Here is a 25312-nt window from a genome sequence, read left to right as displayed (position 1 = left end):
GTTGAATACAAGGCCGCCTAATCACAATTTAAAATATAAAGAGTGCGGAATTTTAGATGTTATTTTATTTTTTCATTTTTTGAGAAAATTATGTCAATACAATTCTACAATCAGCAGTTTTTGACAAGTAGTTAAATAGCATACAGTTGCCTGTTTTTAGATCTTTTTTGTAATGTTAAGGTTAATGGAATTTTTCATCATTTTAAACTGTAATAAAAATAGATTTTAAGAAATCTAAATACTGAGAAACTATGTGGTTTTAAAAGACATTCAAAATCACATATCGCAGACTTTAGAGATAAATTTTATCTAAAAATTATGAAGCGCTATTAGTTCTAATCCACTAAAGCGAACTCTTTATTTCCTACTTTTTAGAAAGGTATTGTACTGTCTAATAATACTGTATCATCAAAATTTTAAATACAAAAAAATATCGAGAAACAAAAATTAGAAATTTTACGCGAAATCCAAGATGGCGAAGATCTAATTTCACGTAATGTTAGGAAAAAGCTCATTTGACTAATTTTAACTCTCTTTTTGTTGTCATATTTACAATGGAATTTAATTATAGCTTATTTGACAAATAATATTTTTACTTAATTATAAAAAATAATAAATTTTCCCTAAAGAAATTAATATTTTCTTTTCTATACTAGATATAAAAATGCAAATTTTTCTTTGCATAAAAAAATAGCTTAATCCAGGTGGAAATAAAACTTGAAATACTTCTAAACCATTAAGGATTCCAATCATCATGTAATATTTTCTTTTCATAAAAATATTTTAATTACAATCAACAAATAATAATATATTAATAAATTTACTCTAAAAAAATTTATATTTTCTTTTTATACTTGATATAAAAATTCAACAGTTTTTCTTTGCATGAAAATAAAAGCTTAAGTTTGGTGGGAAGAAAACTTGAATTACTTCCCCAGGCATTAAGGACTAATAAATTCCCATAATTATTTAATCTTTTCCTTTCATAAAAAGTGATCTAAAAAATTTTATAACTCACCTGTGTTGGAATCATATCTCGTATGCATTCTATCACGTAGGTTGATTCCTGGCTAACACCTGAAATTAAAATTGAGAAAAGGAGAAAAAAAATTTATAAAACACTTAAGAAAACTTTAAAAGTAAATGATAATTTCATTTCTTTTCTTCAAAATTTAGTTGAGAACCTAATGGTGATTTAGGGGATAGAGCGTTCGCATCCCAACGGTGTGATACAGGCTTGAATCTCAACAGTGGATGGTTGGTATGAATTCTGCTACAGTTGGTTACTTGGAGACCGAGTCTGTCTAAAATATGCGTTGCAAAAAGGCCAAATGTTGCATTCTCGTACTCGGCCTTTGGTGTCTAAACAAGAGAATTAGAAAATTAAAACATTTCTATCGCCAACCTGTGAGAAAAGCAAAATCAACAGTAACTCCAACATTACACTCACAAAGCAAATGCATCGAACAAAGGAAGCAGATCGTTTAAATTTTTAAACCTTATAAATTTTATATTTAATAATAGAACGAAACCTTTGTTTAAAACTTGTAAAAAAGTTAATAAAAATGTTATGAATGCGAGCTCGCATGAACCAGATACTGTTTTTTTTTTTTTTTTCCCTGTGAACGAGAGCCCAGGTCCGTCTAATCGCGATTTTCCAATCCCGCCGCCTTTAACGACTCGTCCTCATGTTTGGTATTTCCTGAAATGAAGGGGGAAAAAACTTATTCTTTTTTAGTTCAAGCAATAAATTTCAAAAGAAATAAAAGTTAACATTATAATTGCGACTAACTACGACCAAGAGGAAAATCTCCGAAAAAAAGAACTAGTCTTTAAAGATCGCTGGATTTTAAATTAGCTCCTCGGGAAATTCTCTACAATTTTTCTTTTTTAATTTTGAAAATTATGAATCTCTTTGGTTTTTTGCCAATTGTAGTTGGCGCTAAAAGGTGCCAATGTGGAAACATCCCAGTTAATAAACAGTCATGACGTTCGATTTAAAATTTACTTTAACAAAAATTTGCAGAGTAGTTATTAAAAAATGGCTTTCATTCGAGAATTTTATTTCTGTTGTTAAGACCAAAATAAAACTCATAGCTTTATCCTCATATAAAAAAGCTTCAATTAAAAAAAAAAGAGTAGAAAGGAAAAATTGAGATTCGAACCTGATACCCTCTGACCTTGAAGAAAAGCCAAAAGAGTAACCGAAGTTACTACTTGAATCTCCCAAGGCATTTTCATCCGAGACAAGAAATCAATTCGGGAAAGAAACGATTTTTTCCATTAAATTCGTCTGCTTCGATTTCAGTTTGGTTTCGAATTTCAAAAGCATCCTATTTATAACTTGCGATTCTCATTCAAGCTGGTAATTACTACCGACCCTGATGAAGTAGAATGAAAAACACTGTTCACATTTTTTTTATAAATCAGGTAAACCTCTCTTTGTGTGAACAACTTTCATTCTTCCCAACTCCGGTACTCAGCTGAGAGCACGTGATCATAATGTTGAAGAACAAAACTAATTTGTTTTGAAAAACAAGAAGAATATAAGAGCATATATAGTTCTCAAACAATTCCAAAATAGTTTATACAAAATGGATGAATTGGAGGAAAGCTTACTAAGTGGATAATTTATGAATGTTCCTTTCTTCTACGTATGAGCACAAAAAAAGAATGTGATAATTTAGAATAAATTGTTACCTTTTCCTGTTTTTTTAGCAATTCTGTAACGCATTAGGTAAAGAATATCGAAACTTCTAAGGGTATGTTTAGAACTTTCTAAATCATCTAAAAATTTTAATTTTTCCCCCTAAATTTTTTGTTTGATATATTTCTCAATGTGAATATAGTTTTTTATGGTGTTATTCCTGCAATGTAAGAACTATACTTAACCTAAGCTTAATGCCTCTGTAATTTACAGTCCAACTCTCAATTTAGTTTTTTGTATTTTCCTCCATGTTTATGGTTTTTTTTTTTCCTAAACAGAAAAAAATTTATATTTTTAGAGAAAATATAAAAATTTTAGAGAATTTCCTGTGAATTTGGCTAGAGAATTTTCCAATCAGCGAGCTATCTCTCCCCACTTATAGCAATTCTTTGTTTGTTTGTTTTGCTTTTTTTTTTAAATCGCAAAGACTCAAATATTTGTGTTTAAGAATGATAGTCCTTTCTTTTTTCAGTGTTTTTATACAGAGAAACTGGGAGAATGCGCAAAATAAAAAACGGAAGACCTTAATAATTTTTAATAAAACAATTTAATTAAACATGCGGGCTCATATATCTAACTAAATATGATAAATAATTATTGCAGAGGAATGTTCAAAGTCACATATATTATACAAAAAGACGTATTTACAATGAGATCGCTAGTATAATTAGCTCGTAGCTACGATAAAACCAAAAATTAGAACAATAAAGAAAAATAATTTCTGTATTTGAAAAGACTTTGAAGTGCCAATATTGACAAAATCTTTTTGAAAATATCATGTAGAAAACACTTTTTTTTGTTAACATACAGTTAATTATTACAAATCTCCTAATGCATATGATAGTTGATAGTAGAAAACTTCGAAAGTTTGAAATCAGCGTATCGAACATAGTGCAAATTTCTGTCTCCAAATAGAAAAGAAAAAATTGTAGGCTTTTGCTCGATGCATCAAACTTTCATTCAACAATAACACTCGAATTTTTTGTTTCGTGAGGTTTTTCAACGGATCTCATATATTTTCGAATTTTTCTCTACAAGCTACAGTTTTCATGCAATTTAATAATTTATTCCTAAGGAGGATTTTTTTAAAAATTCCCTTGATTGAATATTACGCGTCCTCACTTCTCTGCTACGTAGGGAGTGGTAGAATGAAGGCGATAATACAATTCAGTCGGAGGCGTATCGAGGGAGGGGGCAGAGAAGTTAGTCTGCCCATCCAAAGTTACGGAGGAATACTCTATTCGGCCTATAGGCAGATGAACCTCTTGATTTTTTTTCCAGCCAGCTTTTGTTTCTGAAATTTTGTTTAATTAGCAGGGAGACCGATTAAAAAAATATTTTGCCTACGGACGAATTTCTTTTCACTTTTCCCGGTCAAAGCTGTATGAAAAAAAAAAAAAAAAAAAAAAAAAAACGATAGTCCGCCTGGTAACAGGTAAATAGGTAATTTTTTTTTTCTGTCGAACTTTGTTTCTGATCATTTTTACCCCCATCGCAGGCCAGGTGGCCGAACGGTGAGCATGCCTGGCTGCGAAACCAATGACTGTGGGTTCAAATCCCGCTCAGAGGGCAAGAAGTTCTTTCTCCCCCCCCCCCCTATTAAAATTTAATTCTTCAGATCACATTGATTTTTAATTTATTGAAAACACAAAGTATTTATTTAAATAAATATATAAAAAAAATTTTTTTACTATTTACTTATTGATGTATTAGTTTTACGCAAAAATGCTCGGAAGTTTTTACGTGATTACAAGGGACCGGGAGTTTCAAACCAAATATTTTTTTATTACTAATAGTAATATATTGTTTGAAATAAATTATAAAAAAATATTAATTAATAATAAAAGGTTAAAAAAATGAAAAATCTCAAAGATTTTGTTTTTAAACTGAAAACTTAGTTGGGTTTAAAGTGTATTAGAGTCTGGTGATTTTGCCAACCCAAAAATGTATCGTTCGCTACTGCCCTGGTTTCAGTTTATGATGCGATACGTTAAAGTCACATATTTCTGTGTTAAGTGTTAATTTTCAAAGTAAAACTATACGTTCTTTATGAACTAGAACAGGGGTTTCCAATTTAATGGCCGGGGCCGCAATTAAAAACACCAGTCAAATGGCAACTTTATCAAAATTTTATATAGGACTCATTTATGTTTGAAATAACATTAAATATTACTGTCATATTTTTATCAAGGTTTTTTTAATGTAAAAAAAAATAACAAACATTACAAATAATGCTTGTTAGAGGTATCATTTTATCATCTCTTAGTCAGAAACTTGGTGACAAGATTTTTTTTTTCTTTTAAATTTAATTCTGTGATAAATTAACATTTTTTCCGACTTATTAGGAATTATAGCAACCCAAAAAAAATTTCTCGAGCATCTGAAATTAATTTTTTTTTCTTTTCCGCTCATATTCAAGAAATTTAAATAAAACATGATATTCGCTCCCTATTTTATGCGTTTTAAAATTTAAAAATGTAAATAATTTGAGTGGTTTGAAAAAGTTAAATTGGGGGAATTTCTTCGAGAAAATTTCGGATGCACACATGCTAAATTATATTCACAAAATACAAAAAAAAAAAAAAATAGAGCAACATACACGATTATTTTTAGATTTGAATAAATATTTTCCAGGATGCAAAATCTGAGAAAGAAATTTTTTTGCGCCGTTGGTATGTTAAATTTTACGGAAACGAAGAAATTAGGTTTTTTTAAACGAAAGAAAAGTATTTTACGCCCATATAGATTTTTTACTAAAATTGTTCGCTAGAAAACAACAAATAATGTATTTCAGTTCACAGGCCACAAAAAAAGACTTCGTGGGCCGCCAGTTGGTAACCTCTGAACTAGAACATTCAGACAAAGGAATAAACTGAACTGAGAATATTTGAAAGAAAGAAAAAGAAATCTGTTGCTTTCCGAACAAGGTAAGAACAAGTAGTTGAATAAATACAACAAGAAATGTGTTCCCCAGTGTAATACTTAGCTGCCAAATCTCTTCATTTTCACTAAAGATTTTCTTTTTATTTCTTAAGTGGTAAAAAAAATATATAAATATTTATATCTTGTTGATTTATAATGACTTTGACCGCCACTAGATATAAATAATTCTAATAAATACATAAAAGCCCTAACAATATTCTCCATGCTGCAAATTACTACGCTTTTCAAGAAATATTTTAAAGAGCCGTAGACAATCAAAAACTAAAGCTTTCAGAATTTCTTGTTATTTTGTTAACATTTAAAGAGGGCTCGAATAAAATGGTATTCGTATAAAATTTCGAACTAGTAACATGCAGTGGTGTGAAAAATAAATTTAACTCAAATTAACAAAGCTAAGACATTTAAACAGAAACTTAGCTACCATCAGAAGAAATTTTCTCAAAAAGCGTTGGAAGTTTTTTAAGGACGGTATAGATTTAAAACTATTAAATATTTGTACAGTTAAAAATACTCATTCTTACAATCGTGAAATCACTTTTTATCGTTACAACTACGAAGAAATATCTAAATACCAAAAAAATAAATAAACGGCAGCTATCATAATATTGTAGTAATTACACTCGTAATATTTTCTCGTTTTTAATTCCTGAAGCTTAGTACTTTTTTATAGTTTATTGACATTCCTGAAATTTTGAGTCAAAAAAAATTTCCATCAGGACTTTTATTTTAGTTATTTTTAAAATTGTAGTATTAAGAAAAAAAACGAATTGCTCATAGGTTGTAGAATGTTGAATTTCAAAAATATTTAATTTTTTTTTAAAAAAATGGAGCACTTTTGAATTAATAACAAAATTGCCATTACAAAGAAATAATTAAAAAAAAAATTTTATAAATGCACAAGATATGAGCACTTAAAGTAGTTTATGCATACTGCGAATGCGCGAGAAACATTTTTTTAAAAAAATCATAACTTTTTGGTGAATCGTACTTCTTAATTATTGAAAAGAGTTCGATTTGAATGTTTTGAAAATTAAAAAAGCTTCAAGTAATTTTCGAAGTAGTTTTTGAAAGAAAGATCTGATTTAGGATTTAAAAAATATTTAATAAAATTTAAGAAAAGATGGAACACTTTTGAATTAATAACAAAATTATCGTTTTAAAGTTAGAATTTTTTTTTATTATTAAATACGCAAGATATGAGCACTTAAAGTAGTTTATTCATACTGCGAATGCGTGGGAAACATTTTTTGAATTAAATTTAAAACTTTTAATGAATCGTACTTTTTAACTATTTAAAAAGTTCGATTTGAATGTTTTTAAAATTAAAAAAGCTTCTAGTAATTTTCTAAATAGTTCTTGAAAATTTTGAAAGAAAGATCTAATTGGTAAGGGTGTTACCGCAAATCTCAATTTGTAACTTTAGACAATATTTAATAACAAATGATAATATCTTACAGTAATCCTTCGTACACAAAAATGTGATGGTATAGGGAAAGAAAACATATTTTTATGGGCGATGATCCGCTTAATACTAGTGTCATTTTTAACTAATATTGTTTAATAGTACAAAATAATGGCCGGGATCTCCTGGTGGGTAGGGCCCATGTCCAAGAGGTCGTAGGTTTGATCCCCACCGGCCGAAAACTTACTCGTATAGTAAATGGTGACTGGTGTACGTTGAATCTGTTGGGTAACAAAGCCCTCCATGTTCCTATAACATAACATACTTCTGAAGGTACTAAATGCTAGACTGATCGTTCTCCGGTCCAGATAAAAATTACGATCTGTCAATGGATGTATGAATGGGTCCACTCTATAAACGGGGTGTGAGTGGCTAAAGTCATGTTCTTGGCCATAGACGGCACCACTGAAAAATAAGAAACGCATCTTCTGCCTTAAATTCTCTTGATTTTCCTAAACAGACTTGCTGGCATTGGCAAGTTGCTTAAGAAACAACAGTACAAAATGATGAAATGTCGTTGGTTTTTTCGAATCACAATAATAATTCCCCTACTTTTCATCTGCTGTTTTTAAGGGGACACTGGACGTTTAAAATGAGGAAAATCCTTCAAAATTTCGATTTTTCATATTTTTAAAATATTTCTACATTTCTGTTTCATATGCAAAAAAATTTTTGAAATCAGACCTTGCGATACAGAGTTGTAAGGATTTCAATTTATAAACAAACCGATCGCGTGATGGGCTAACGTCGAATTATTTTTTCGGGCTAACCCATCGAAACGTTGTTGTGTTGTTTTATAATTTTTTTAAGTCATTTTATCATTTAATTTGTTTGTATTCAAAATATAAATAATATGCAAATGAAATTTTTAAAAAGGCAGAAAAATTACATCTTTTCAGTTCAGCCATCCATAGAAAGATTTGATTATTTTAAAAATGCTTTTAAATATAAAACTTTGCTTTTTTTTTTCATTGAAATAAGTAATAGTTGTACGCACGGTACACATACAAAAATATAAAAAGCACAAGTAAAATTATTTCATTAATAAAATTTTTTGCTTATTAAAAACGAATTGCGGTCTTTCTTAAAAACGGACTCTTAACTCTTCTAAGTATTTAGACTTTGGACTCTTTGTCAACTTCACTTTTTGCGCATTTCACCATCTCAAAGAAGTCGTATATTTAAATTTTTATTTCTCAAGAATTAAAAAAAAATTGATGAAAAATTTGTGTAATTAATAATTCAAAAGTTTTTGACAGCTTACTGCCTAAACCATTCGGACCATATTTCCTAAATATCGATGTTTTCCCATGATTTTTGAGGGTCGAAAATAAAAATCCGTCGATTCAAAGAAAGCTTGTTTTTGCATATGATTTCATAACATTATTTATCGTATTAATCGAATCCATTAAATTGAGTTCAGGTATGCGAAAATTCACTCATTAGTTTTTTAAAATACTCGCTTTTATTTATTTATTTTTCTGTGTGTGTTTGTGTGAGCATATTCATTATTATTTTAAGGATCACCCTCACTGCATACGATTTCCCCCCAATTATTTTGCCTTCAGATTCACAAGCAGCAAGAATGGTCACTCTTGGATCAAAGCAGCAAGAACAACAAGGGCATGCGCATGAAGGCAAATGATTTCAGTGTAAATAACCCTTTGAAGACTGTTTTCACTTTTGGATCACTCATGATTTACACCAGCTTTACAACAAGTGGTCCTCGATCATCAATCAATCAAATATCAACATCAATCTATGATGAGTTCCCTGTTGGATTCCGTGGTAGCATGTTGTATTTGAAGAAGAGCCTCAGAGCTCAAATAAATCTTGATAGGCTAAATTAAGCCTTACCTATTGAAACGCAGTGCTATAAGCGAAAGCAGAGAGCACGCCGCACTTTACTTTACTCAATACTCAATCTATGCAAGATCTTAATCAGAGTCTGATCATAACATAAATTAAGTTCTAATTTCTATCTAGGACTATATACAATTAGTGACAAATCTAGTTTATATCTCGAATTTTTGTTGTATAAACTGGATTTTGTGCATTAATTTTTTTTACTGACTATAACGCTGTGTTAAGGCTATGGATTTCCGCCGTCTCAGCTATTGCTGTCGGCGAAGATTTTTAAAATATTTCAACATTTCTTCATATTTTTCAAGCTCAGGGAATTCTAATTATGATGTGATAATTGTGGGTGGAGGGCATGCGGGAACTGAAGCAGCCGCAGCAGCATCACGTATGGGGTGTAAAACTCTTCTTCTCACTCAAAAGTTAGAAACAATTGGTACGTAATACTTTTTTCTACAAGCATTAAGTAATAACTTTATTCTGAAAAGTGAAAAAAATAACCTTAAAAGGCGGGAACCTAAGATGAGATTTTTTCTGTATTGTGATCAGTCAATTTACATATTTAATTTAAAAAGAAAACTATTCTTCATAGTCTAATAATGAATGACTAGATTCAGAAATGAAGTGAAATTTTTTATTATAATATTTCTAATGTAATCATTGTGACTCTTCAATACACTAGTTTATATCTACTTTTAATCTAACTTTATTGATCAATTTCATTTTAAAAAGAACTACTCTATTTTGTTATATTTCTTCATTAAAGGCTTCAGACACACTCTTTTTTTATTGAATAATTTTTAATTGTGAGAAATTCGCAACTTTCTTTCCTGATTGGCCCAAAGTGTACACGTTATAATAAAATATTATGTACTATGCATTTTTTGCTTTATCTTACCTATTGAAAGTGTTGGATTTATTGTTCTTCTTCTTCTCATTGGCATGACAGCCCAGGATGGGCCTTGGCCTTCTCAACAAGCCTATACCAAGACATTCTTCCCTTAGCCAAGGTTCTCCAGTTAACTATCTTTAAAATTTGTAGGTCCTTTTCAAGGCAGTCTAAAAATCTTAGGTTTGGTCGTCCTCTTTTTCTTGTACCTGTTGGCCTGGCACAGAAAACTTTTTTGGTTGTCCTGCTATCCTCCATTCTTATAATGTGGCCTGCCCATTTAATCCTTTGAATTTTGATAAATTTAATGACATCAGGTTCTTTATATGCTTTGTAGAGTTCCGTATTTGATCTTCTAAACCAGGTACCGTTTTTACTTATTCCACCAAAAATGCTTCGCAGTATTTTTCTCTCAAAACTAGCTATCATATTTTCATCTCCACGGGTCATTGTCCAGGTCTCACATGTTGGATTTATTGTAGTTCCCTTAAAATACATTAACTGCTTTTTTATTTCTCTTTTTTTTTAGGAGAAATGTCATGTAATCCATCATTCGGAGGAATCGGAAAAGGACATCTAATGAAAGAAATTGATGCACTTGATGGTGTTTGTGGACGAATTTGTGGTTTGTTACCTTTGTCCTTTAGCATGAATCTGTAAATAACATAAATAGGTAGAAAACTGTTGTGGTCTTTTTATTTTTAAACACAGACATTCTTTGGAATTTTTGAATCGTGATTCTATATAATTAGGGTTGTAAGATCATTGTGGCAGAATTATTTTTGTTTTTTCTCAAATCTGTGAATCCAAAATCATATGATTTGCACAATAGTTGTTTACAGTTTCAGTTTTTTATTATTAACTTACATTTTAATAGTAATTAGCACTTTTTTGAAGTTTCGAAATACATTCTGTATGATTGATGAGACATTTAGGAGAATAGATCTTTAGAAAAAGGGCAAGACAGTAGGTCAGAGGTTATCTAAATCCTGACAAATTAGCCTGGCTTGGATGATAAATTAATTAGGTACCATGCCCCCCTAAAGTGGAAACTAATGAATATTTGATAAATTTTGAAATATTAGGAGTTATGAAACAAAGTATAATACTTTGTGTCAAAAATCTGTTCATTGGAATAAAAGTCTTAGTATTGCAATAGATTAAAAGCGAAAAATGTTTTAAAATTTTTTATATACTTTCATTTTATCATTTGTAACATGTCCATGTCTTTCAGAGTATTTGTGTTATTGCAAAACTTTCAAAATCCCTTGCAAATTTTAATTTTTTTACCTGTTGCAAACTTGCATCTGTAATTCATAGCAGAATGGTACTTGCAGAACAGCAGATCAAATTTTTTGCTGAACACCATCTAGCTGTAGACTGATAATCGTTGAAGATGATAGTGATAACATATCGTGTGTCATTTCATACTTCTTTTACATATGGAGCATCATAATGAAACATTTTATGTCTGTACATTAAGCACTACACATTGCACATAATAATTACACTTGAGGGGAAAAAATTTGTGTTTAAAACACAAATTTTTTTTTATTATTATTATTTATTTATTTTTTATAGATCAGGCAATATCAACCTGAACGCTTGAAAAGATTGTTGTGAATATTTTTTTTATCATTTTTTAAAGTATATTATTTTTTATTAATATTTATGTGCTTTGTATTTTTTTTTCACTCACTGCCTGTTCTTGTTAGAATGTTATTTTAACAAATTGTAATGATATTTTATATTTATTGTTCTTTATATAGATAAGAGTGGAATTCATTATAAAATGCTTAATAAAGCCAAAGGACCTGCTGTATGGGTGAGAGTTTCTTTTATTTTTCATTTATTATTATTCACACTTTAAAATTTTATTTTTTCTATATCATTCTAGCTTACATTTACTCATCATAATAGTTTATTTTAAATTTAAGTTTTGTTAATGTCCTTTTTTATCTAATATAAATCTTTCTCTTCCTAAGGGACCAAGAGCTCAGATAGATCGCTCATTATATAAAAAGTTTTTGCAAGAGGAGCTCAAAAGAACCGAAAATTTGAATATTATGAGTGGCACTGTAGAAGATTTAGTTCTTAAAGAAAAAAGTGAAAAGGAGAAAAAATTTTTAATTTGCAAGGGAGTGAAATTGGGTAAATTTTACAGAATAAGAATTTCTTAAGGTTATTTGGTAGTTTTCATGACTTGTAAAATTAGATATATTATAAAAAAAAAAATCTGTGCTTTATATTTCTGTTTATTTGCTAATGTAAATTATTGAAATGCTGTAAAATGTATTAGGGATATTATCTTCAGTTAGAAATGTTTATATTATTAATGATAATCTATTTTAATTTGCATTTTCACATTTCTCATTATTTTACTTTTGTTTACTTTTATTTTTTACAACATGTTATACTTTTTCATTAGTTTCATATTGACCATTTTAGTTACTAATTAATCTTTTGCATAATAGTAATTCTCATGATTATTAATATTTCATTTATTTTAATTTTGCAAATAATTTCTAAGCATTAATTGCCTGAACATATTTTGAGAAAATTTTAAATTTAAACTTTAATTGTTTTAACTTATTGTCAGTAAAATAAGCAATAAAAACTGTATTTTATATTTCAGGCAATGGTAAAGAAATTTTTAGTAGAACTGTAATCATAACTACTGGAACATTTTTAAGAGCGAGCATTAACATTGGGTTAGAAAGTAGGCCTGCTGGTCGTATAGATGATGAACCAGCCATTGGCTTGGCTCTTACTTTAGAAAAGGCCGGTTTTAAGTTAGGTAGATTAAAAACTGGTAAGAAGCTGTAACCATGCACCTATTTTCAATATTTTCTAAAATTTTGTTTTAGTTCTGCCAGGATACATTTTTTTGTGGCATTAATACTTTATTTATTTACATGATATTGTAGCTAATTATTTGTTTGTATATTTTTCTCTGTGCCCTAGTTCTAAATATTGGAAGAATCACAAAAATATATATTGACACATTAAAAATATTCTTTAAAATGGTATTATCATCATATTGCTGTCTTTTAAACTGTTGTTCTTTCATAGTTTGTTATATATTGGCATATAAAATTTATAACATATCTTACTATAGTTTAACTCAGGGGTGCCCAACATTCAAGTGATATTCAAAAGCTGACACTTATACCCATTCTGAACTGATATATGATTCTATATATATTAACATAAAAAGCTTCAATTAATCTTTTTTATGTTATTCCTTTTCTGTAAATCCTTTTCTTAATTTATTATTCAAAACAAAACCCTTTCTGACACATTTAAATTCGCATCTTCTAATCAATTTTTGGTTCAAGTATGCATTAATTAAAAGTAATACATTTTTCCCTTTGCTCTTTGTGGGAATCGTGCAACCTATATAATAAACCAATTACAGTTACTGAATTTTCCCGAGTTACTGAAATTTTAAAAAACGAGACATTTTACGGATTTTTTTTGCAAGATTTTCCCTAACTTTTATTGAGGAGCACACTGATTTTGTGTCACTCTCTCCAATTCCATCATCACATAATAATTAAATAAAATTGATTTACCCTTTTTAAAATCCTGTGTCTGTTTTTATAATTTAAGTGTTTTGCTATTTAAAATTTTATTGTACATTTATATTATTTACTTTCTTTTTTAATTTCAAACTTGACGCAATAGTTCATGTACTTTTTATGCAGGTTGAAAGTACAAATTTGAAAGCATTATATTTTGTTATGGTTTTATTTATGCATGTCGACTTTCATAGTTTATCTATATTGTATTTGTTTATACAAATTTTATGTATCTACTATTTAGCTTTAATATCCTTTACTTCTAATTATAGCATAAAAAGAATAATACATTTAAAAAACGTTTTTTTTTTCAGTATTTACCACCTTGACTTTGCTTATGTAAATAATATTAATTAGAACTTAACCAGAAAACTTAAACTTGAATGAAGTGAAACTGAACCTAAATGAACCCCTATTACAAAGAACGAAATTTGTCCTTTAAAATAAAAGGAGGCAAAACATTTGTAACCTGACTACCCATTAATTTTGTATGTTGACCATTAAATAAAATAAAATTTGTCTAGAATTGTTACTTACTACCATTCAAAATCCCTCATAAGTTGATCAAATTCTCTGCTTATTTATTTTTTGTTTTATATTACAGCTTCAATAACTTTTAAAAATAGCAATAAGAACTAATATAAACCTCTTTCTGAGTTGATCATATGAGAGTATATTTGAATTAACCTTTCCCATAAAATGGTGTGAAATAATTTTGTGTAAAATAAATTTTAAAATGTAAAAATGAATGAAATACTTAGTTCATAAATTGTTGATAGTCTTAAACAAAATATTAGTCATAAATAATTTGGCTTGCATCACTAACAATGTATATTTATTTGTTTTTTAAACTAATCAGTTTATAGTTAAATTTATGCAACAGATTTTACTTCATTATGGCAATAAATTATCATTTCTTAAAATACACGAGATATTTTCTGAATGAAATTTTAAAATCATGGTAAAAAATGCTTAATTACATATGTTTATCTATGCTATTGAATTCTATTAAATACTAATTTCTAAGACACTTACACAAGGAAGTAGTCAAGGGATAACAGGGACATCTGTGCTAGGGCCCGACTAAAATTCTCTACAAAAGTATAGTGTTTATCAATTAGTTTTTTAATGAAAATTGGTGAGAATTTCTTTATATCTTTATAAAAACTGCAATTTTGCATCAAGGGTCTTTTTGTGCTTCAGGGAAGAATTAATTTAATCCTGGGGAAATTTAAAAAAAAAAAAACTTTGAATCTTTGTAAAACCTTTGTTCTGTTAATCAGGTTTCATTGTAACATTATTTGATTTCATTAATTTGAATATTTAATATTTTTTTCTCTAATTTGAATACTTAATAATATTATTATTTGTTATCACTGTACAGCTGCTTGCAACTCCTTTACCATTTATTTAATATTATTGGTTTAATATTTCATTAATTTTTCCTTTTATTTTTTAGGAACACCTCCCAGACTTAAAGCAACAACAATTGATTTTTCAGAAGTTCAGTCAACTGCTCCTGATAATCCTCCAGTTCCTTTCTCCTATATGAATACCAAAGTGTGGATAAAAGTAAATGCTCTGAATTTTCTAAATCATCAGAATATTTATACCGTTATTCTATGTGTTTATTAGTGTACAGTGTTTTAAACTGTGAGTCTCAACTTGGGTCATATCACTTAACTTGTGGGTTAGATGATCATTTATTACCTTATTTACTCCCCTCAATAACTTCTTACATATTATCTCTAACTGAATTCAACAGTACCTGCTCTAATAGTTATCAAATAGAATTATTCATACAAAATCTTTTAAAAATTGAAAGAAATGTGCTTTTTTTAAGAAGAAATAATTTTTTTTTAATGAATTTTTAGTTTTTCTTGTTTTATTAAAAATTGTGCAAAAGCATGTGTGGAAAGTTTTTGTTCAATATAAATTGAATTGTATGAAATCAAATCATTTTATAAGGAAACTATGTAAATTATTTTGTTTATGAAATAATTTGAAAGATTAGATTACAATATAAAAAATAAAAATCATATATTTTAACAAAATAATTAATTATATCCTCAGATAAGAATTATATTTCTGCAGAAAACAATTGTATTCCTATATGTAGCAATTATATTTCTATGTAAAACAATTGTATTTCAGTTGAATAATTTTGTTTCTACATAAAATATATACCTACAGTTACAATACCATAGAAAAACTGAGGATAAGAATTATATTGCTCTCTTTGTGAAAAAAATGTATGTTATTTATAGAATTTGCATTTGTTTTATAAAGGAAGCAAGAAATCGGTTTCTTCTTTTGCTTTACAAAATATTTTTTTTTAAATCAATCCAGAAGCAGAAGATAGCAGTCAGAAGAAATTTATATATATATATATATATGTGTGTATATATATATATATAGAGAGAGAGAGAGAGAAAGAAAGAGAGAATAAATATGAAAGCTAAAAAGATCTTTGTCTTACTGAAATTTTTTTTTATATTTTTACTCCTAATTATACTTTTGCTTCAAATGACAGTTAACAAATTTCTTATCCCTTCAGTTTTAATTTAAAAAATAGTAAAATATTAATTTTATGTTTAAAAAATTTTTTATTTGTATGTTAATAAGACAAAGATTGACTAGGTTATATCTTAATGTAATATTTTAATAAAATTGTAAGTTTCTAAATGCTTACATCAAAAACTTAATGCAAATTGAAGCTAATATCCTCCTTTTTTATAGCCTGAAGACCAACTTCTTACTTATTTGACTTTTACTAACTCTCAAGTAAATGAAATAATTTTAGAAAATCAACATTTGAACAAACATGTCATAGAAGAAGTACAAGGCCCGAGGTGTGTATACATATTTGTTTTTAGAAAAAATTTTGATGTGTATTAAATTATTTATTGTTTTTAAAAATTCTGGTTAAGGTACTTGAAGGGGAAAATGTAATTATATGTTACTTGAGACTCGTGTTTATAACTTATTAAAATTTAAAATTTTAATGAATTATTTGTTAAAATTTCTAAGAAAAATTCAAGTATTAATTTTTAAAACTTGTTCTAAATATAAGCTAACTGAAAAATGTGTTATTAAATCATAATTTGGCTTGTATAATTTATTTCCTTAAAAACAATTTAATTATTATTATAATTTTGTTTTAATTTTTATTTTATTATATGTACATTATGACTACTTGCCTAAATTTTATATTTGATCATTTTAATCAAATTATTATTTTTTTTTTAAAGTTAAAACCATCTTCTTTTTATTTTGAGTTAAGTTGGGGATATTTCCGTATTGTTATCTGTAGCGCCAACTACAATCGCCAAGGTGCCAAATAGATTTTAAACGTGCAAAATTTAAAAAAAAAAAACAACATATAGATGTTTGCCTGGGAGTGGGTACGAGTTATACCTTTCGAGTTCGTTTTGATGTTTTTTTTAGTTTCTCGCGGGCCACTGCCCAGAAGTTTCCAAGACTTGGCGATTATTCTGCCACAGATCACGATACGGAAATCTGCCCATTAAGTTATTAATTTAACTTAACTTGCATACTCAGATGCATTTCTTTTAGCATACTTTCAATGCAAAGCTTTCTAAAATTGTTATCAAAAGAAACCATAGAATTCATTATAATGTCATTACAAAAACAGTTCAAAAGTTTTTGATTTATGTTGAAAGGTGTCTAAATTATATTATATATTTCAAAATTTTTCTACCACCAATGCTTATTTCTCACTCATTGCCTTTGTGAGTTTGCTAAAAATTTGAAAATTTTAATTCTAAATCAGATAAGCAAATACAGTAACATAAAGTCGTGAAAATGAATACCCAAACTTCCAAGCAGACATAAAAAATTTTCTGTTGGTAATATTGTGTCATTCATTGATTAATTTCATGTCACGTTATAATGTATGGCTATGTTATGTTTAAATTACTAAGCAATTATTTTCAAAATTATAAAAATTGTGTAAAATTATAATTGTAGGTATTGCCCATCAATTGAATCAAAAGTGCTAAGGTTTGGTGGTCATCCTCATCAAGTTTGGCTGGAACCTGAAGGTTTATAACATAAGTACTATTTTTTAAAATTTGTAATTAACATTTTGTTAATTTTACTAATCACTATTAGTTTTGTGGCTAGTTTATTGTCTGTAAAATATCATTGAACAATCTATTAGAAACTAGAATTATTAAGAAATTTGATTTTTGAAGATTTAAGAAATTTATTTTTGCCAAAACCTAAAAAATAATGACATTTAGAAATAGTTTTAACAATAAGTAGAGATTCAAAGTAAATAACTCTGTCATCTTTTAAATCTTTCCATCATCTTTTCTTAAATTTAATGTGATTAAAAACACTATAAAAAAACGACATTGCATTTTAAGATTTAAAAATCTAGACATTTGCTAAAGTTGAGTTAAGCAAATTTAAATAATTGACTACAAAGTTCAAATTTTTATTAAAATTTAAAATAATTTTTCTTTATTTAATTTCTGAATATAAACTCACTCAATTTTTTTTTCCTTTTGATCAAATTTTCTATCTATGTGATTTGTACACTATTACATCCACAATGGAGCAATTTTGAACTTCAAGCAATATTTCCACTATTGGAGCAATATTTCCACTGAATCCATCAAACTGAGAGGAGTTTTGTCTATTGTATTTCTGTCACTTTATTACTTTGCATTTCTTTGTAGTTTTCAAACTCTACTATATTATGAGATACAATATACTTTAAAAATTTACCAACTATGCAATTTTTAATTTATGTTTAGAAAAACAAATCATTTGTTAACAAAATATTACAGTGCATTTCTAAGCAACATGGATTATACATTTAATTAACGGTATATCTCTCAGCAAATCTATGTAGTTTTGTCTATTCATTACATTTTTGATACTACATTGCAATGCATTTTTAGGATACAAATTTAAAGAATTACTTTTTGACACACTGGAATTACGATAATTCATAAAAATAATTTGATATTTTGTTTTATGTGTCACTTTTTTGAGCAGTTGTTGCTACTTGTTATCCTGTAAGTGGTTTTTATTGTTCTTAAATATGATATTAAAACAATCATATCTTTCATTTCTGTAATCAATATTTGAATTATTATTGCAGTGTTTGTTTGAGCTTTTAATGAACATCAGTTCCATCAGAAATATTTGTGGTTTTCTTGATTAATTCTAAAGACTAGAATAATCATTCTTTAGTAATGAATTTTATTTTCAAATGGAGAGATATTAATTTTATTTTCAAATGGATATAATATAAACTGTAAGGGCATTCAAAGTTTGTCCATATGCATGCTACTTTGACTGCTTTGGTAGATCCGCTGTACTGCATCATCAACAAATCTAATTATCTGCTTAACTATTTCACCAATGATACGAATCTGTACAAGGATTGTCTCATCAACCACAGTTTCTTTGTTAATTACTGATTTTCTGTTTGAGAAAATAACCAGATATTTTCTCAAGCAGAAAATCATACCCAATTTCAGAGTTTATAGTTTTACAAATTTTATTTATGCCTAAAGCATATCCATTGTATTAATTGTCAACTGAGTAGAAAGTGTGTTTATTATTTATTCTATAATTTTTCTGAATAATCAATCTAATTTTTTTCTTTTATAAGTTTAGGTTTAAATTCAGATCTTGTTTATCCTCAAGGGCTAACATGTACTCTTCCAGCCAATTTGCAACAAATAATGTTAAGATTTTTGCCAGGCCTCCGTAATGTGACTATGGTGCGTCCAGGTAATACTTCATATTTGTTACGTTATAGGTATTTAAGTGCTTTTTGTTTGATATTTTTAAGGAAATTATGTAAGTCTGTACACGAATTTTTGCACATATTTATAAATCTATCAATCACACCATTATTTTGGGAATTGTATTTTGAAAGATAACTTTAATATGTAGCTCTATTTAATTTTGTTCCGATCATAATTTTTGTTACTTTTTACTTAACCCGGCATAGTTGCATCCAGGTTTTGTGTTATTGCAACTTTGCAATCAGTGGGATTCAGCACTCAAGTGTGTTGGAATAAATAATATGAAAGAATAATATTCACAATAAAATGAAGAGAATAAATATTTCAATACCAGAGTTGTTGTGAGGCTAGAGAGTTGGGATACGATTTGGAGAAGCAGAACCTGGTTATAAAATTTTAACATATTTCACTTTATAATCTTAACACTTTTTTAGTAAAAAAAGTTTTAGCATAATTGGTGCCTCATACTATGAAATTGAAGGCTATCGTTTCTAATGTAGCTGACTAACATTTCCACACTTCAACAATCAGAAGATACGAAAGGAAAATTTTAGAAAACTGTGATAACCTTAGTTCTTTTATAATTCCTTATTTAATCATCATTATTTTAACTGAAATTTAATTGTTACTTATTTTATGACCAATAACAAGAGAAAAAATTTCAGTATCAAATGTAACCATCATATAACAGAGAAAAGCTAACATTTTTAATATCAATATATCATAATTTAATATTATTATAAATTAATATTATTATAAATTAATATTATTATAATTTACTATTCATTTATAATTCCTTATTTAATCATCGTTATTTAAACAGAAATTTAATTGCTAGTTATTTTCTTACCAATAACACACAAAAAAGTACCCATCCTGTAACAGAGAAAAACTAACATTTTTTTAAAATCAATATATCATAATAATTTAATATTTATAAATATAAAATAATTTATAAATATATAATAAATTTTTAAAGAGATTAACATTTATCTTTGTTCTATTTCTTTAAATCAATATTTATTGTAATTTTTAGGATATGGCGTTCATTATGACTTTATTGATCCAAGGCAGCTGAAGCCTTCTCTTGAAACTTATAAAATTGAAAACTTATTCTTAGCTGGTCAAATAAATGGGACCACAGGATATGAAGAAGCAGCTGCTCAGGTAATGTGAATTAATTGACATCCTTAATCACAGAACAGTAGCTTTCTCATAATTATTTTTAAATTTTAGAGAATCAAAAATATTTTAAAATCTTCCTAATAATTTTTTATTGATAACCCCTGTTCTTAAATAATGCAATAATAAAATGTTATTCCATAGTGGGATTATAGGAAAATGTCTACTAAGTTCAAATATATTTTTTATTTTTAATATAAAGTTCATCATTATTTTTATTAAATATTTCATTTAATTTTTAAATACTATAAAATGTTATATTGCATATATATTTTTGTCTTTAATTATGAAATTTTTATTTTATAACTTAAAATAATTATTTTATTAAAATATATGTTATCATCATGTATTTCTAGTTATGCCTCTAAATAATTATCTAGAATTTCTGCGCTTTTTACTCCACTGTTTTCTTGCCATGTTTTCTCTTCCATGTTTTTCAATGCTAATGCAATGTGGTTAATAATATAAATACGAATTTGTCTTGCCTGGGCTTCAAAAATTCAAATGATTTAACTGGAAGTTGCGGATATACAACTTGCAATTTTTCTGCTTACTTAGGCAATCAGTTATCATTGGGAACTTATACTGAAGAACTGGGTTTGAATCCTCCATGGAAGCTTAATGTCTACTCTGCTTCAAATCAATGGATACCAGCTTGTGGGCAATGTTAGCCATGCTGAACTTTTTGAAGTTATGGAACAATGGGTTGTTGAGTCAATGCTTTACTTTTTCCAATGCTTATTTTATCCATTATTTAAATTTTTAATTTCTACTAACGATAAATATTTATTTTATGAAAATATCTGTTATCAACATGGATTTCTTTGGTTTAGAATTTTCTGCACTTTTCACTCAGGTTCATAGGGTATAATTTTTTTTTATGTATAAAATAACATTTTTGTTCTATTTTTTTAAGAATTGATAAAAGGTCCATATCTTTTGATTTAAAAAAGTACCTCTCTTTCTTTAAAAAAATATTTCTTTAATTGTGAGGTGTGGCTTTAATTTCTACGATTGATCTAATAGCTCTTAACAATATTGTGTTAATTCAATTCCCAGTTGATGGGTTTCAAAGTAACCTCCATCTGCCATCATGTACTTCTGTGCATCAGAAAACAACTTTTAAAGTCCTCTTCAATTCTGCCATTCTTAATGTCTTCGACATCCTTAAACCTTGGTATTTAGCATTTTTTTTTATCTCAAAAACAAAGTCTGCAAAGGATTTGTCAAAAGAGTATGATGAATAATTCCTCTCCAGTCTTTAATCAAAAAGTTTTGCTCCAAGAACTAGGGTTGAGGATGGCAAGGTCTTTCTCAAAGCCATAACATCAGAATTAAAGATTATTCTGATAGAGGACTTTAAGTATTGTTTCTGAAATGTTTACATCCTAGTACAAAAGGCTAATTTGAAATATGTTAAATGGGTGTGTAACTCCCATATTATTTTCAGGTGTTGTTAAATCAGTCCTGTAAATTAATAGCCTCACCTTGTATTTCAATTACCTTTTATATGTAATTTGTTTCATTATTTTTCTTTTCTTTATCTTAGGGTATTATTGCAGGGATTAATGCTGCCTGCAAAGTTCAAGAAAAAGATCCTTTTGTGCTGAGCAGGACTGAAAGCTATATTGGCGTTATGATTGATGACCTCACAACTCTTGGAGTTTCTGAGCCCTACCGTATGTTCACAAGTAGAGCTGAATTCAGACTTTACCTAAGGCCTGACAATGCAGACTTAAGGCTAACTGATAAAGGTAGCCTCTTTAAATACCAATTACAAATATTTCTGACATTTTTATTTAAACTTTTTTTATTTTGAACTTTTGATCAAATTGTTTTATCTTTATCATTATAAGACATCCATATTTTTATGAAAACATTTGCATTTTTAATTATTTTATGTGTCGATAAAAATAACTTATCCCAGCACTCTAAGAACATTGCTGTAGTTTTTATCTATTTATTTTCTTTCCAAATTTAGAGAGTTTTTATAAATAACAAAAAAAGATAATAATATTTTGAAATACATTTTATATATTATTGTGCGAAGTTAAATGAAATGATGAAGAGTTATACTTGCTATTAGTGTATGTCATTTATCATACCATGTCCTTTATTGTGAGAATTTAAAAGTCCCTGAAACTATAAAAATTTTCTCATGGAATTTCAATTATTTCTATTCATTGAAAATGGTTTTCTTTTGAATAGGTTGGAATAAATCATTCATATGGAATGTATTCTTCTAATTTATTTTGCCTATATCAAAAAAAAAGAAGATCCTATTAAAATAAGAGGCTTTGTTTTAAAGGAAAATATTAAAAACTTCACATTGGAAAATAATTCTAGGATGTTTGACTTGCACATGATGGGCTTTAATGGATAGACTCAATTGGCATGGTAGTCGATTGATGTATGTTCTCTTCAACAATTTAAAATTTCAAAAAGTCTTTCCTAATATTTCAGACATATAAAAAAAGTTTCATGAACTATTATCGGTTTAAATTTAGCTAAGTTATAAACAAGATAAAAACTGGGGGGAATAGTCATTTTGCTAATATTTAGCACAAATGAAAGAAATTTCTTTTTTTCATTGGGTATTTTAGGGGTTCAATTTTTTAAGTATTCAATGTGCAGGAAAATCTGGCAAAAATAATTGTGATCAATATTCTTCCAGCTAAAAAAAAAAAAAAAAGAGAAACATTCTATATGACCACCTTCTAGCTTGGTGTTCAATTTCATATCTGTAAAATGAAATTTTGTGCTTTAAATGCTCTGGACACATGTCTAATTTCATTACACTTATAGATATAAAAAAAGAATTTTATTCTTACCTATGGACAATTGTTTTAGGCTACCAAGTAGGATGTGTTTCTCAAGAAAGAATGGACCATTTCTCCTTCATCAAAGACTCCTTAAATAAAGCAAAGGAAGCACTTCAGAATGTTTCCAAAACAGCCAAAGAGTGGAAACTTCAACAGAAGAGTCCACTAAAGAAAAAGTAAAAATTATATGTATTTTTATTTTTTGTTTAAAGTTATAACCATGGCCAAGGATTCAAAGTCTAAAAAAAGGTTTGCAGGAGTTGAAGTTGAAAATTTGTTCCACTCTGTCTTTAGTTGGTAAAAAGTTGAGTCCTGTGGGGTGAAAGATAAGAAAAGAAAGTAATTTTATCTCATGAAACTTATTTCGCCGAATATTTACAACTGTATGAACAAAAATATTACTTGTCTGAATATTATAGTTATTTAAATTATTACCTGTCAAACTTAATTGATGACTATTTAATATTTCTGAACCTATGTGAATTTAACTATTGAAAAAGAATTTTGAAAATCATTAAAAACACTTAAAGATCGATCAATACTAATTTTAAAAAAATTCTTTAATAAATTACTATTAGAAAATTTATAAATTGCAAAATCGAATTTATTTTGCCAGGTTGCTAAGTTAATTCAAGAATATTCAAATGAATAATCGAACCACTTTTTTGTTATAAGAAGAGTTTTTGCTATTCTAGAATTTTTAGCCAAATGCTATAAAACTATCTAAAAATGCTAATCCGAAACAAGACATTTTAGCTTTTTTGCTAAATCATTTTACTATATTCTTTAAAGAAATAATTTCGCAAATAATCGAGAGGAGAATCACAATATCGAACGTCTGTTGATTTGGTATGATACATTCTACATGTGTAAGCATAGAAAATACTTCTTAAACAAATCAAAAATTACAATTCTGCTCCACAAACAGATAATGAAATTAACAGGAAAAAAATATTAAACTCTGTATTCTAGAATGGTAAGAAATCTTGTTTTAAAGTGAAATCTTAAAATTTGCATAAAAATAAAAATGAAGCTCATGTAAACTTTAGTATGGTATGCAATGTTCCATTCATAAATCAAATCACAATTTATCATTTTTCTGAACTAAGCCTTTTTGCTAAAGGACTTTTGATCTCAGCTGAAACCCTAGTCATAAGTCATGTTTTTGCACCAGTGTATTGATATCTAGATTTTTTTCTTGTAAACTGTACTATTTCAATATTTTGTTTAAGTATATACATTTTAATTTATTTCATCAACTGTTATGTTGTTATATAAAATGTAATTTTAAATAATAAGGTACTTTTTTACTCTTATTGTACTTAAATAAAAATATAAAATTTGAAAATAACAATTACTTAATATTTTTAATTCTTTTCTTTGGTTTGAGTGAAAGTTTTAATTAAATATAATACAGAGTTGGAGTTAGAGTCTAGCTCTGAGCAAAGTTCAGAGTCAACTATTTTAACTGATTCCAAGGTACTAGTATAAATACAGCTTTCTTTTTATATCAACAGCCTTGAAAATCAGATGTAGGAGCATCTCTGCTTTAACCCTCTGAGCGGTAGTTCCGCTTTTCTTAGAACTTTTAGCTACAAGTTTTTCTGCATAAAAAAAGCGGTTTCCATCATATTATTTAATAGAAAAATAATGGGTAGCAGGGAAATTTCTGTTAACTTTTACTAAGGGAGTCAACGCTTGAAGGGTTAATGGTACAGCAGATTTCCAAACTTAGTTGTTACAATTTTGATTTTCCTAAACGACATAACTTAAATTATGTGCATAGTTTCTAAATTCTTATATAACATACTATTTAATAAATTTTTAACTTTTTGAACTTGACGACTTTTTTAAATGTTAAGTTATATTGTAGTTTGATATTTTAGTCCTTTTGTAATGTGTTCATGTATCAGAATTATGAAAAATTTACTTAAATTTATTTTATTTTTAATCTCGACTTCTTATATTTAGTTGCCCTGTGGCTGATGATTACCATTAATTTTGTCCTATTCTGTATTGCCCAGGCTGTACATGCACATTTCCCCCCACTTCAATGGCTTAACTTTTGAAAGGTTTT

General features: G+C 27.7%; 2 protein-coding genes across 8 annotated transcripts in view; one reads left to right on the top strand and one right to left on the bottom strand.

Moving 5' to 3' along the window:
* The window catches only part of LOC107438488 (uncharacterized), a 34878-nt gene extending 27470 nt beyond the window's left edge, over window positions 1-7408 (bottom strand). The window contains exons 1-3 of one of the 6 annotated variants that reach the window (XM_043054210.3): window positions 1451-1569; window positions 1185-1362; window positions 1019-1077 (exon numbers count right to left, since the gene is read on the bottom strand). In XM_043054210.3, the coding sequence (XP_042910144.2) occupies window positions 1019-1033 (15 nt within the window). In that variant the 5' untranslated portion in view covers window positions 1034-1077; window positions 1185-1362; window positions 1451-1569. Of the gene's footprint in view, window positions 1-1018; window positions 1078-1184; window positions 1363-1450; window positions 1570-2165; window positions 2432-7299 lie in introns of those variants that run through there. The other 5 variants (XM_087156974.1, XM_087156975.1, XM_071177263.2 and 2 more) reach the window with 5 other exon arrangements.
* The window catches only part of LOC107438478 (5-taurinomethyluridine-[tRNA] synthase subunit MTO1, mitochondrial), a 28178-nt gene continuing 5454 nt past the window's right edge, over window positions 2589-25312 (top strand). The window contains exons 1-13 of one of the 2 annotated variants that reach the window (XM_043054205.3): window positions 2589-2762; window positions 5502-5634; window positions 10391-10486; window positions 11631-11686; window positions 11847-12012; window positions 12497-12673; window positions 14902-15014; window positions 16182-16294; window positions 17433-17506; window positions 19098-19214; window positions 20268-20398; window positions 21963-22167; window positions 23264-23411. In XM_043054205.3, coding sequence (XP_042910139.2) covers window positions 10396-10486; window positions 11631-11686; window positions 11847-12012; window positions 12497-12673; window positions 14902-15014; window positions 16182-16294; window positions 17433-17506; window positions 19098-19214; window positions 20268-20398; window positions 21963-22167; window positions 23264-23411 — 1391 coding nt within the window. In that variant the 5' untranslated portion in view covers window positions 2589-2762; window positions 5502-5634; window positions 10391-10395. Of the gene's footprint in view, window positions 2763-5501; window positions 5635-8704; window positions 9409-10390; window positions 10487-11630; window positions 11687-11846; window positions 12013-12496; window positions 12674-14901; window positions 15015-16181; window positions 16295-17432; window positions 17507-19097; window positions 19215-20267; window positions 20399-21962; window positions 22168-23263; window positions 23412-25312 lie in introns of those variants that run through there. The other variant, XM_043054204.3, reaches the window with a different exon arrangement.

Source organism: Parasteatoda tepidariorum, chromosome 2 (assembly GCF_982258835.1).
Source record: "Parasteatoda tepidariorum strain Cologne lab strain chromosome 2, Ptep-v5.0, whole genome shotgun sequence".
NCBI classification, from domain to species: Eukaryota; Metazoa; Arthropoda; class Arachnida; order Araneae; family Theridiidae; genus Parasteatoda; species Parasteatoda tepidariorum.
Note: the sequence above shows the minus strand (reverse complement) of the source record. Positions and strands in the feature narration are given on the sequence as shown.